Genomic DNA, 14,188 nt, shown 5'->3' on the forward strand with positions numbered 1-14,188 from the left:
ACACCGCTGCTACTCTCTGTTATCATCTATGCATAGTCATTTTAATAACTACCTACATGTGCATATTGTGTCAACTAACCGGTGCCCCCGCACATTGACTCTGTACCAGTACCCCCCCTGTGTATTTTCTCGCTTTTGCTATTTTACTGCTGCTCTTTAATTACTTGTTACTTTTATTTCTTATTCTTACTTGTATTTTTTTTTTTTATCTGCATTGTTGGTTAGGGGCTCGTAAGTAAGCATTTCACTGTATGGTCTAGTACACCTGTTTTATTTGGTCGCATGTGACTAATATCATTTGATTTGATTTGAAAAAGAAAACAGGAATTAGACTAAACTCGATGGTCCTATTAAAACCTACTGTATGTAAATTGTGGGTGCTATAGCTTGCCAATTAAACTAATGTGACTCTAGGTGACAACATAATGCTGTTTGTTTCTAACAGTAGGACTGTGTTCTTCAAGAAAATAAATCTGCTTCATGTTTTGTTTCCTTGCCACGATACTTCCGAATATCGCAATACGGGTATCGTGACAACCCTAATTTGTGGGATTTTAACTCTGTACATATTGCAGTTTGCAGGTTTTGTTTGTGTGTAGAATAGATGGCTAATAGTCAATTCTCAAACATGTCAGTTCAAATGGCTTCATAAACCCCATCAAGCCCCATGTGTTGCATGAGATAGTGGCTGTTTATTCCTTGGCTTAGTGAAATTGGACAGCTCCATCCTTTCTGTTGTCTTTGTGTGTGCGTGTGTTTCTGTTTAGGAGAGGATGCTCTGCATGGTGCTAGACAAGGACCCAGACGTGGCGGTGGAAGCTGTCCAGCTGCTGCTGCTCCTCCAACAGTGAGTGAGTGAGTGAGTGAGTGAGTGAGTGAGTGAGTGAGTGAGTGTGTGAACGTCTGCCAGCAAGTGTTTGCCGTTATGGAATTCTATAGTGTGTGTGAATGCGTGTAACTGTGTTGAGGCTATGTGAATTTCTTGTATGTGTTTATTTTTTGGTTCACACAGTAGTAGATTGATGCGTGTGTGGCATTTACTCTGTAAATAATGTGTGTGTGTGTGCGTGCAGAAGGACAGAGGAGGGCTTGTCCGAGGAGGAGTGTAGCCATGTGTATCCTTTGGTGTTTGCCTCCCGCAGAGGCCTGGCATCTGCTGCTGGTGCCTTCCTCTACCACAAGTCAGTCATCTCTACATCCTTAAACCATCTCTAACTCTCTCTATCCTCTCTCCGTCCCACATGATATCCCTTTATCCTCTAGCCATCCCTACCACTATAACTTAAAAATATCAATCTATCTTGTGTGTGTCAGGCTGTGTAGTGCGATGAGCAGCGAGCCACAGGAGGCAGACATGGGCGGCCGCCGGGCCGCCTTCTTCAACCTGCTGGTCTCCTTTTACATCCAGAGTGAGGTAAAGCGCACTACATTGCTGCCTGCCATAAGATGAGGAACAGTCTGACAGACCAACGAAGCTGCACACCTCTATGGTTATTGTTATTGTTCAATGTATGGTTATTTTGACCCTTAATTATTGTTGTTACTGTTGTCCCGTTGATAATATTGATGATTATTATTTTAATTATGTTGATATTGTAAATCTCCAAAATAAGCTTTGGCAATATGTACACTACTGTTCAAAAGTTTGGGGTCACTTAGAAATGTCCTTGTTTTTTAAAGAAAAGCCTGTTTCTTTGTCCATTAAAATAACATCAAATTGATCAGAAATACAGTGTAGACATTGTTAATGTTGTAAATGACTATTGTAGCTGGAAACGGCAGATTTTTTATGCAATATCTACAGAGGCCCATTATCAGCAACCATCACTCCTGTGTTCCAAGTTTATAATTTTAAAAGGCTAATTGATCATTAGAAAACCCTTTTGCAATTATGTTAGCACAGCTGAAAACTGTTGTCCTGATTAAAGAAGCAGTAAAACTGGCCTTCTTTAGACTAGTTGAGTATCTGGAGCATCAGCATTTGTGGGTTCGATTACAGGCTCAAAATGGCCAGAAACAAATAACTTTCTTCTGAAACTCGTCAGTCTTTTTTTGTTCTGAGAAATGAAGGCTATTCTATGCGAGAAACTGACGATCTCGTACAACGCTGTGCACTACTCCCTTCACAGAACAGTGCAAACTGGCACTAACCAGAATAGAAAGAGGAGTGGGAGACCCCGGTGCACAATTAAGCAAGAGGACAAGTACATTAGAGTGTCTAGTTTGAGAAACAGACGCCTCACAAGTCCTCAACTGGCAGCTTCATTAAATAGTACCCGCAAAACACCAGTCTCAACGTCAACAGTGAAGAGGCGACTCCGGGATGCTGGCCTTTTAGGCAGAGTTGCAAAGAAAAAGCCATATCTCAGACTGGCTAATAAAAATTAAAGATTAAGATGGGCAGAAGAACAGACACTGGACAGAGAAAGATTGGAAAAAGTGTTTGAGGTGTTCGGATCACAAAGAAGAACATTCGTGAGACAGAAAAATGAAAAGATGCTGGAGGAGTGCTTGACGCCATCTGTCAAGTGTGGTGGAGGCAATATGATGGTCTGGGGGTGCGTTGGTGGTGGTCAAGTGGGAGATTTGTTCAGGGTAAAAGGGATCTTGAAGAAGGAACGCTATCACTCCATTTTGCAACGCCATGCAATACCCTGTGGACAGCACTTATTTGGATCCAATTTCCTCCTTGTAGTAACCTGGTATATTTATGTTTACCAATAGATGGCAGTATTGACTCAAGACGGGGGTTTGCTTCCCTCTATCCGTAGCTATTTCCTATGTCTGCCTATTTAACTATGATTAAGAAAGCTTCAGGTAGTTTAAGCCAGGTGCATAAGAGAATGTAAATCTAAGTTACAATTAAATACTAAACCGTACGTAAGTCTCATGAGTCGTAACTCTAAGAAGCCTTTAAGGATACTACACTCCTAAAACAGGACAATGACCAGCTCCAAACTATGCAAGAACTATTTAGGGAAGAAGCAGTCAGCTGGTATTCTGTCTGTAATGGAGTGGCCAGCACAGTCAACACAATTATTATTTCAATTAAAAATCATTATTTATAACCTTGTCAACATCTTGACTATATTTCCTATTCATTTTGCAACTCATTTCATGTATGTTGTCATGGAAAACAAGGACATTTCTAAGTGACTTCAAACTTTTGAACCGTAGTGTACATTGTTACGTCACGCCAGTAAAGCAAATTGAATTGAATTGAAGAAATATGCTGCGCTCTCTCTCCTGTCTCTCAATTCAATTTAAGGGCTTTATTGGCATGTGAAACATATGTTAACATTGCCAAAGCAAGTGAACTAGATAATTAACAAAAGTTAAATAAACAATAAAATTGAGAAGTAAACATTACACTCACAAAAATTACAGAAGAATAAATAAATGTCAAAGGTCATATTATGTGCCAATAATTAAAGTACAAGGGAAAATAAATAAATAAACATAAATATGGGTTGTATTTGCAATGGTGTTTGTTCTTCACTGGTTGCCCTTTTCTTGTGGCAACAGGTCACAAATCTTGCTGCTGTGATTGCACACTGTGGTATTTCACCCAATAGATATGGGAATTTATCAAAACTGGGTTTGTTTTCTAATTCTTTGTGGATGTGTATAATCTGAGGGAAATGTGTCTCTAATATGGTCATACATTTGGCAGGAGGTTAGGAAGTGCAGCTCAGTTTCCACCTCATTTTGTGGGTAGTGTGCACATCCTGTCTTCTCTTGAGAGCCAGGTTGGCCTACAGTGACCTTTCTCAATAGCAAGGCTATGCTCACTGAGTCTGTACATAGTCAAGGCTTTTCTCAAGTTTGGGTTAGTCACTGTTATGGGCAAATAGCATTATAGTATGCTCAGTTTTTTTGTTAATTCTTTCCAATGTGTCAAGTAATTGTCTTTTTGTTTTCTCATGATTGGTTGGTTCTAATTGTGTTGCTGTCCTGGGGCTCTGTGGGGTCTGTTTGTGTTTGTGAGCAGATCCCCAGGACCAGCTTGCTTAGGGGACTCTTCTCCAGGTTCATCTCTCTGTAGGTGATGGCTTTGTTATGTAATGTTTGGGAGTTTCTTTTCTGGATTTTGATAATTAGCGGGTATCGGCCTAATTCTGCTCTGCATGCATTATTTGGTGTTTTACGTTGTACACAGAGGATATTTTTGCAGAATTCTGCATGCAGACTCTCAATTTGGTGTTTGTCCCATTTTGTGAATTCTTGGTTGATGAGTGGACTCCAGACCTCACAACTATACAGGGCAATGGGTTCTATAACTGATTCAAGTATTTTTTGCTAGATCCTAATTAGTCTGTCAAATTTTATGTTCCCTTTGATGGCATAGAAGGCCCTTTTTGCCTTGTCTCAGCTCGTTCACAGCTTTGTGGAAGATACCTGTGGCGCTGATGTTTAGAATCTGTGCAGAATATCTAGGTGCTGCTGTAGGCCCTCTCTCTCTCCCTCTCTCTCTCTCCTGTCTCCTCTCTTTCCCTACTGTCTCTCCTCTCTCTCTCTCTCTCTCTCTCTCTCTCTCCGGTCTCTTTCGCTTTCTCTCATTCAATACAGTTTCTGGGTCAAACACTTTTGCCTGGCTTAATTAATAAAAATATAATAAAAACGTTTGAAATAAATAGCTTTTCCTTTTCAGTTTATTAGGAGGTCATTGAAAATGTCAGTTTAGTTCCGGAATTTACTGATCTAAATTCAAATTGATCCCAACCTTGGTATATACTGCAGCACCACAACATACTCTCCCTTTCATTCCTCCCCCTCTTTTCTCCCTTTCGATGTCTCTGAATCTCCCTCCCCTTGTCTCTGTGTGTCAGTTCCATGAGCACGGGGCCTACCTGGTGGACAGTCTATGGGGTGTAGCAGGCTCTGAGCTGAGGGACTGGGACACCATGACATCACTGCTGGTACAGGAGGCTGACCAGGGACAAGGTACAGAGTTTGTTTAATGTTTACCTGACAAAGACCATGTCGGTCGAAACGTTGCATTTCAATCACTCATAGCTCTTAAAGGATCAGTTATTGTTAGCAAACAGTGAGCGGACATTGTTTTTGTAAACCACTGGTAATGGACATTGTTGTTGTAAACCACTGGTAATGGACATTGTTGTTGTAAACCACTGGTAAAAAAAAAAATGTCGCTCCACCATTGCCCCCTCTTCTTCTTTCCTGCTTTTCTTTCTTCGAATGCCCTCATCTTTTTCCCTCTCTCCTCTATTTCTTCCCTCTCCCTCCTTCCCCGACTGTCCTCTTTCTATCCCTCACCTCGTTCTCCTTCCCTCATTCTCTCCCCCCTCTCCATCCCTCCTTCCATCTTCCTCCCCATCCCTCCCCTTCTCTCTCTCTCTGTGTGTCAGGTCTGGTGGATGAGGAGGAGGGGGCGTTGATAGAGTTGATGATGTGTGCTGCCAGACAGGCAGCTGAAGGACACCCGCCTGTAGGAAGAGCTCAGGCCAAGAAGGTGACCACCACACCAACACTAAACCAACAGACAGGAAAAAGACTGCAGGGTCACTAAATTGCATTGACAAGAGTTTGTGTGTTGTGTTTTTTTTATTTTTTAGATCCTGAGCATGAAGGATAAGAAGACCCAAGCCCAGGACAAGAGACGGATCACCACTCATTTTATCACTATCCTGCCCCAGCTGCTGGCCAAGGTAGTGACAAAGAGCATATTGATACCGCTGCATGATAAACCATTTTTCCACATTTTTTTAGGGTACAGCCTTATTCTAAAAAAATATTATTATTTTTTTAAATTCTCAATCTACACACAATAACCCAGAATGACAAAGCAAAAACAGTTTAACATTTTTTTTTGCTTAATTATTAAAAATGTAAAATCATATTTACATAAGGTTTCAGACCCTTTACTCAGTACTATGTTGAAGCACCTTTGGCAGCGATTACAGACTCGAGTCTTATTGGGTATGACGCTACAAGCTTGACACACCTGTATTTGGGGAGTTTCTCGCATTCTTCTCTGCAGATCCTCTCAAGCAGGTCAGTCAGGTTCGATGCTTTTCAGGTCTCTCCAGAGATGTTCTATAGTGTTCAAGTCCGGGCTCTGGCTGGGCCACTCAAGGACATTCAGAGACTTGTCCCGAAGCCACCCCTGCGTTGTCTTGGCTGCGTATTTAGGGTCATTGTCCTGTTGGAAGGTGAACCTTCGCCCTAGTCTGTGGTCCTGAGCACTCTGGAGCAGGTTTTCATCAAGGATCTCTCTGTGCTTTGCTCTGTTCATCTTTGCCTCGATCCTGACTAGTCTCCCAGTCCCTGCAGCTGAAAAACATCCCAACAGCATGATGCTGCCACCACCATGTTTATCCATAGGGTGCCAGGGTTCCTCCAGACATGACGCTTGGCATTCAGGCCAAAGAGTTCAATCTTGGTTTCATCAGACCAGAAAATCTTGTTTCTCGTGGTCTGAGAGTCTTTAGGTGCCTTTTGGCAAACTCCAAGTGGGCTGTCTTGTGCCTTTTACTGAGGAGTGGCTTCCGTCTGGTCACTTTACCATAAAGGCCTGATTGGTGGAGTGCTGCAGAAATGGTTGTCTTTCTGGAAGGTTCTCCCATCTCCACAGAGGATCTCTGGAGCTCTGTCAGAGTGACCATCGGGTTCTTGGTCACCTCCCTGACCAAGACCCTTCTCCCACGATTGCTCAGTTTGGCCGGGCGGCCAGCTCTAGGAAGAGTCTTGGTGGTTCCAAACTTCTTCCATTTAAGCATGATGCATTAAGCACTGTGTAACGTAATAAAATGTGGAAAAGGTCAAGGGGTCTAAATACTTTCTGAAGGCCCTGTATAGTTCATATATTATATTTTAGGACTGGTTAACGGTTAGTTATTTTTTCATTGATTGAGTTATTTCAGGGTTTTTTATGGATGTGTGACTTGATCACCATGGCTATTTGATGTTACTAACATATTTCTGATTCTAAGCTTTTTTCAAATTGTTTTGTAATTTTGTCACACAGTACTCGGCGGACGTGGAGAAAGTGACTTGCCTTCTGAAGGCTCCGCTTCATTTTGACCTGGAGACCTACAGCAGCACTGGTAGACTGGAGAAGGTGAGAGAGAAAGAGAGAGACAGGAGAGAGAGAGTACGAGAGATCTTTTTTTACTCGGACACTACTCCTACTTTCTCCCACTCAACCCACTCAATACCTCCCTCGACCCAACAGACCCACCAGTTGAGAATCACTGGCAGAGAGAGCACCCTTTACACAGCTGCTCCCCCTGTAGGCTAAAATACAACATTACACAAGGGTTGTCAACTCAAGTCACATGACTTGGATTCAAGTGCAACTTCTCTGTTTATTCCCCCCCCCCCCATCTCCCCCTTCAGTATCTGGATCTGCTGCTGGTCCAGGTGTGTGGCATCGTGGAGAAACACACGGAGTCTGGTGTTTTGGAGGCGTGTGCTCGCGTGGCGTGTGCCCTCTGCCACGACAAGTACACCTTCTCCGGCCGTGCCGACCTGGTCGTCAGCCAGCTACTGGACAGTCTGACCGACCGCTTCAGCTCCCACCTCAACGAGCTGCTGCAGGTACACACACACACACACACACACACACACTCTCTCTCTCTTGAAGCATGTTGATGATGTTCTATCCCTCCCTCTATCTCCGTGCTCAGGGCACTGCTGATGAAGATGAGGTGTACAGTGCTGCTACTGCCCTGACGAGGATCGCAGCCTTCAGCAGGTGTGTGTGTGTGTGTGTGTGTGTGTGTGTGTGTGTGTGTGTGTGTGTGTGTGTGTGTGTGTGTGTGTGTGTGTGTGTGTGTGTGTGTGTGTGTGTGTGTGTGTGTGTGTGTGTGTGTGTGTGTGTGTACCATATTGGTGTTAGACTGATACTGAGGTGTGTGTTTTCAGTGCCAAGGACCTGACTTCATGGAAGCTGTTTGAGCCCTGCTTTCAGCTGCTGAAGAGTGGAGTGGAGTCCAGAGACATCGACAAAGAGGTGTGTGTCCGTGTACACACACACACACACTGACTGACACACACACCTATTGAACATTGCAGGAAGTGTCATGTAAAATAACCAAACTCCATCAGTGTTGTCCCATGTCGTTTCAGCTGATGGTTCCTGCTCTGAAGTGTGCAGCGTTCCACGTGCTCTGGGAGAAAGTCAGGGTGGCCAACTCTACACCAACCAAGGTGCTCATAGCATGGCACTGCCCGTCTGGCTTCTCCACCCACTAAGTTAGAGCATGGCACTGCCTGCCTGCCTGCCTTGTTAAGATGGCCCTACTTCCCTACCTTATGTACCCACTGAGGTGCCCCCCTTCAAGCATGGCACTGCTAACCTGTCATATTTACCAGCTCACCAGCTGTGTGGACAGCAGGCAATTAACACAGCAATCTGTTGGGGTGCACCACAGCGACACTCACAGGCTGTCTCACACACAGACACACACATGCAAACAGTTATGACTAGGCATTCACATGTGTTGTTTACACAAGCTTGAGCCCCAGCATAAACACAGACAAATAATTTTCTTAGTACTGCTTAGTCACTGTCTGTCACCGTTGTTCTCAATCTGTTGCTCTGTCCCTCTCTCTCACCCTCACTCTCTCTCCCTCCCTTTCTCTCCCTCACCCTCCCTCTCCCTCACACACACATCATGTACACACATATCTGCAAATTCACATGTACCATTCTTTCACACACCCCTGCAAGGCAGAGGTAAAGCGTCTGAAGAAGGAGGTGCGTTCGTTCTGCATCGTCTGTCAGAGCTGCCTGTCTGTGGGCCAGCCAGAGATCAGAGACCAGGTTAGTGAGGGGGGGGGTATTGATGTGTGTGTGTGTTCAACAGGGTTGACGTCAATTCGAATTGAAGCCAGTCAATTCAAGAAGTAAACTCACATTTCTAATTCAATAACTGAAAAGGGTCATCTATTTCTGAGTAAACTGAACAGGAGAAGCGATTTATGGCATGTTTTAACACTTTTTTAAAAATTATTTATGACTTGACTGACATCAATTGGAATTAAGCACAAACCCTGGTGCTGGAGTGTGTGTTGATGTGTTGCGTCTTTCCCTCGGTAGGCGTTTGAGCTGCTGTGTGACATGCTGCTGTTGTTTGGGGTGAGCTCAGTGAGGTCTCAGCCCACCTTGCAGCCCCTGGCCCACCCCCCCTCCGACTCCCTCCGCTTCGACATGGCTGCCTTCCTCCTTGACTATGTCTTCACTGAGCCTGACGACGACCAACTGTCCGGTAGGGCAACCATCACAACTATACTACCTACACCAAAATGGCACCCTACTCCCTATTTAGTGTACTACTTCTGACCTGGGACATCTCTTTCTCTCTTCTCACCCCTTGCTATCTCTCTCCCTCTCCCTCACTTCTTTCTCCAGGTGAGGCAGAGGGAGTTGAGGAGGTGAAGATGGCTACTCTCCAGCGGCGGCGCAACCAGCTGGCCGGCTACTGTAAACTGGTTATCTATGGGATCCTGGATCTCAGCACTGCCACTGATGTCTTCAAATACTACAGCAAGGTAGAGGAGACAGAGGGGAGGGGGGAGAGAGATAAATAAGAGTGGGAGAACAGGGAAAGAAGGATGGAAGAGGAATGAGAAAGGGGTAGAAATGGGGAGGGAGTGAGAGAAAAGATGGAAGACGAAAAGAGCGAAATATAGGATTAGTGAGAGAAGGGCATGAGAGGGGGGAATGTGCAGTGAGTGAGAGGACAGGAGGATGATGGAAGGGAGGAGGGGTGAGAAAATGGAGGAGGGGTGAGAAAATGGAGGAGGGGTGAGAAAATGGAGGAGGGGTGAGAAAATGGAGGAGGGGTGAGAAAATGGAGGAGGAGGGTTTAAAAGATGGAGGAGGGGTTAAAAGGTGGAGGAGGAGGGGTTAAAAGGTGGAGGAGGAGGGGTGAGAAGGTGGAGGGGTGAGAAGGTGGAGGAGGAGGGGTGCAAAGGTGGAGGGAGATAAGTGAGAAGGTGGTGGAGGGGTGAGAAGGTGGAGGAGGGTGTCATGACTTGGCCCTTTCTGGGTATAGATCGTGGCTTCCCCCTCCCTCTCACTCTCTCCTACACCCAGGTTCTGTTATCTCAGGTTGTAAATTCCTGGCGGAGACTCTCCCCCTGGCCATGCAGTATGGAGAGAGAGACACAGAGAGAACAAAGGATTTCACATGGCAAACTCCTAAATATGAAACAAAATGTCCACTTGTGGGAATGGTCCGTGGACACTTATTAAGGGACGGGTATGACAAATGTGTTTCATTTGGTGACCTCAGAGACGACAGGAAACACACGTAACTATATCTCTGAATGTGTACATTTCTTAATTATGGGGTTAGCATCTAATTCTTGTGTAAAATGAATGAGTAAAGATTAAACTATTTGTGAAATGATGTAATGTGATGTTAAACCTTTACTGTGAGAGAATTGTATTCCCTTTAAAGTTTAACTAAGTCATTGGCCCGCCCCCGTGAGCACAGACATGATCAGGCGTCATAGAACCGCCTTTTCTACTGTTACAAATAAAGCCCCCTCCTGAGGAAATCCTCTTCAGACCACGCATACCTTGTGTAAACTGAGGTGGTACAGGTTTGAGTACCAAGACTAAGCAAACCCACAGCGTGACCTGTGATTGCGAATAGTTATTGAATTCCTAACCATACCACGTGGAGCATTGGCTACACGGCTGGAAGTGGTTAAACTGAGACTATCGATCCCTACAGAAGAAGAGCAAATCTTAGATATGAATTACTAGTCTGCAGCTAGAAATGCGAATACTGGCAACCACCGAAACATCTATTCAATGAGAACATTTCTGAATGGTACTCTGAAGTATCCATTCTAACCACAAAATACTTTGATCTTCAGGGAAACAGAGAGAGAGAGAAAGAGACACATGGGCGTAAATATATATTGATTGCAATTATTCCCGAATGAGTGAGCGTTGATATGCAAAGGATTAGCATTTCAATTAATATAATTATCAACTGTGTGTAGGCATCCATTTTTCCTTTCCCGCTCTTTCTTAGTCCACACACACTTCCCTTTGTCCACCAAGCTGTCATATCGGCTTAGCCCACTAGAGAATCTTCCCTATCATTTGTTAGTAACATATCTACTGTTTGTTTGTTTATGCATTTCTGTGATTATTTAGTTAGTTTGTAAATAAATGATTAAGCCAATTGGTGTATGGATGATTTATAGTAAAGGCTGGGTTCGTGCAGATAACCAACGATTTACGACGTTTGGAATGAGACTGACGTGAGGTAAAGAATAATTCATTAATAGAAGAGTAATTGATCAGATATTAAAATATCTGAAAAGTTATATTCTGAAAATTATAACTTTGTAGTCTGAAGATTTTCCGTGGTGCCCCGACTTCGTCGTTAATTACATTTACATGATTAGTTTAATCACGTAATAATAATTACAGAGAATTGATTTGATAAAAATAACAGTCTTCACTTTTAATGATGCCAAAGACATGACAAGGGGTTAAAAGACCTTTGCTTGAAAAACGAGAAAAAAGCATAACTAGTACTTTGTCCATTTTGAGACACTGTAGCCAGTATACACTTACTCAAAATTGTCCGAATTAATCCAAGATAACTCAAGAAATCTGTCAAATGTTGACGTTTTTGCGGATGAGATCTTAGTCGCACAATTTTACATTTAAGTTTTGGTGCAGTTTGGTGCAGTATTTCTAAATGAAAAAATGTGCATGAAACTGAGTCAATACTCGTTGAATGACAAATACTTTATTGAAGAATCCCTACTGTTGACCAATCACTGACGACGGCTTGCCTTAAGAAAAAATGATGTGTGCCCGAAATAAATGAAAAAACCCTTACCGAAGTCCAAAACGAACAAAAACATCACAAAATGTCATAACATATGCAGGAACTCTTTCGAACTGATTCGGGTTGGGAAGCATGCAGACACCTTAACTCTTCCATGGTTTGTTGGACAAAGCCTTTCAGGAAAATAAATGGCAATTTGGTAGGGTTTTTGGATAAATGCCGAAAATAGATCAGTGGTAAACACAAGCTTAGGAGATCTTATACATTTTGTTCTATGATATCATCTTCATCAGCTAATGTCACTTTTGTGAATTTAAGAATGTATGTTATAAAAAAAGCACAAAGGCTTCATAATTCATAAATGTCATGTTAACTGACTGAAATTATCTCATAGAACAATGCGTTTAAGATCTCTTGAGCCTGTGTTAACCTCAGACCTTATTATCAACATTTATCCCAAAACCCTATTCTTTCTCTATTCATTTTCACCATAGGGATGGTTGAACCAACCAGAGGAAACTAATTTCCGGGTTTTAGGACTACTAGCTGGTGAACTATATGTAGCTGTAGATATGCAGAGATGGACAGGTAGAACCAAAGAGATATGGAGAGGTAGAATCAGAGAGAACCAGAGAGATGGAGAGGTAGAACCAGAGAGATGGAGAGGTAGAACCAGAGAGATATGGGGAGGTAGAACCATAGAAATACAGAGATAGAATGAATCATTTTAGAGGTAGAACCATAGAAATTGGATGAATCATTGTATTTATAGAGGTAGAACCATAGAGAGGGTGACAGTCTTGTCTACTTCCTCTAGTTCTACAAAGACTACGGTGACATCATCAAGGAGACTCTGAGCAAAACCAAGGTGATCAGTCCAGTGCAGAGCGCCAAGACTGTCTGCCTGAGTCTGCAGCAGGTGTGTGCGTGTGTAAATTAAATAATATGTTTGTTACAGATGTACTATATATTCATATATTACTAATTGTGTGTGTGTCAGTTGTTCTCAGCACTAGCTCCAGAGTGCGTTGATGGAGGCCAGGAGTTTGGGGAGATCAGAGAGCTAGCTAAAAGGCTGGCCATGAGCTTCGGCATAGACCTGCACCGCGTCCGCAAACCATTGGTGTCCCTGCATATGTCAGTCACATATACACACTAAATGTCAATATACACTACCGTTCAAAAGTTTGGGGTCACTTAGAAATGTCCTTGTTTTTGAAAGAAAACTCATTTTTGGGCCTTTAAAATAACATCAAATTGATCAGAAATACAGTGTAGACATGGTTAATGTTTTAAATGACTATTGTAGCTGGAAACAACATATTTTTTATGGAATATCTACATAGGTGTACAGAGGCCCATTATCAGCAACCGTCACTCCTGTGTTCCAATAACACATTGTGTTAGCTAATCCAAGTTTATCATTTTAAAAGGCTAATTGATTGTAAGAAAACCCTTTTGCAATTATGTTAGCACAGCTGAAAACTGTTGTCCTGATTTAAAGAAGCAATACAACTGGCCTTCTTTAGACTGGTTCAGATGCCTCACAAGTCCTCAACTGGCAGCTCGCCTCTTCACTGTTGACGTTGAGACTGGTGTTTTTCGGTCTTCAGTTTCTTGGCAATTTCTCACATGGAATAGCCTTCATTTCTCAGAACAAGAATAGACTGACCAGTTTCAGAAGACAGTTATTTGTTTCTGGCCATTTTGAGCCTGTAATCGAACCCACAAATGCTGATGCTCCAGATACTCAACTAGTCTAAAGAAGGCCAGTTTTACTGCTTCTTTAATCAGGACAACAGTTTTCAGCTGTGCTAACATAATTGCAAAAGGGTTTTCTAATGATCAATTAGCCTTTTAAAATGATAAACTTGGATTAGCTAACGCAACATGCCATTGGAACACAGGAGTGAGGGTTGCTGATAATGGGCCTCTGTACACCTATGTAGATATTCCATAGTCATTTACAACATTAACAATGTCTACACTGTATTTCTGATCAATTTTATGTTATTTTAATGGACCAAAAATTAGCTTTTCTTTCAAAAACAAGGAAATTTCTAAGTGACCCCAAACTTTTGAATGGTAGTGTATGTATTGTCCCAATAGAGAAATTAATTGTGCAGCCAGTAATTTACCATTTACAAAAACATATGCACACTTGACAAAAAATCTGTTTGAACTCAAACTTTTTGATAAATAAAGCTGGTATGTAGAACAAAGTGTTCTCTGTTGGTCAGGGATGGTATCCGGTTTGCGTTACGAGAGGCAGCAGACGTGGAGCAACCCCCCAACCTGCCCTTCCTTGAGATACTCAGCGAGTTCAGTTTCAAACTCCTACGTCAGGACCGAGCCCAGCTGTGAGTCACACACACAGCAACTAGACACATAAGGATATGCAT

General features: G+C 42.9%; 1 protein-coding gene across 1 annotated transcript in view; it reads left to right on the forward strand.

Moving 5' to 3' along the window:
* LOC120046939 (cohesin subunit SA-2) overlaps window positions 1-14,188 on the forward strand; it is a 44,587-nt gene that overhangs the window by 26,163 nt on the left and 4,236 nt on the right. Inside the window, exons 10-26 of the mRNA XM_038992490.1 lie at window positions 768-847; window positions 1,074-1,181; window positions 1,315-1,414; window positions 4,830-4,944; window positions 5,370-5,473; window positions 5,577-5,669; window positions 6,989-7,081; window positions 7,360-7,560; window positions 7,650-7,717; window positions 7,888-7,975; window positions 8,092-8,172; window positions 8,696-8,788; window positions 9,065-9,233; window positions 9,377-9,516; window positions 12,604-12,705; window positions 12,787-12,923; window positions 14,027-14,146. Coding sequence (XP_038848418.1) covers window positions 768-847; window positions 1,074-1,181; window positions 1,315-1,414; window positions 4,830-4,944; window positions 5,370-5,473; window positions 5,577-5,669; window positions 6,989-7,081; window positions 7,360-7,560; window positions 7,650-7,717; window positions 7,888-7,975; window positions 8,092-8,172; window positions 8,696-8,788; window positions 9,065-9,233; window positions 9,377-9,516; window positions 12,604-12,705; window positions 12,787-12,923; window positions 14,027-14,146 — 1,892 coding nt within the window. The remainder of the gene's footprint in view (window positions 1-767; window positions 848-1,073; window positions 1,182-1,314; window positions 1,415-4,829; window positions 4,945-5,369; window positions 5,474-5,576; window positions 5,670-6,988; window positions 7,082-7,359; window positions 7,561-7,649; window positions 7,718-7,887; window positions 7,976-8,091; window positions 8,173-8,695; window positions 8,789-9,064; window positions 9,234-9,376; window positions 9,517-12,603; window positions 12,706-12,786; window positions 12,924-14,026; window positions 14,147-14,188) is intronic.

This window comes from Salvelinus namaycush, chromosome 5, assembly GCF_016432855.1.
Source record: "Salvelinus namaycush isolate Seneca chromosome 5, SaNama_1.0, whole genome shotgun sequence".
Lineage (NCBI taxonomy): Eukaryota > Metazoa > Chordata > Actinopteri > Salmoniformes > Salmonidae > Salvelinus > Salvelinus namaycush.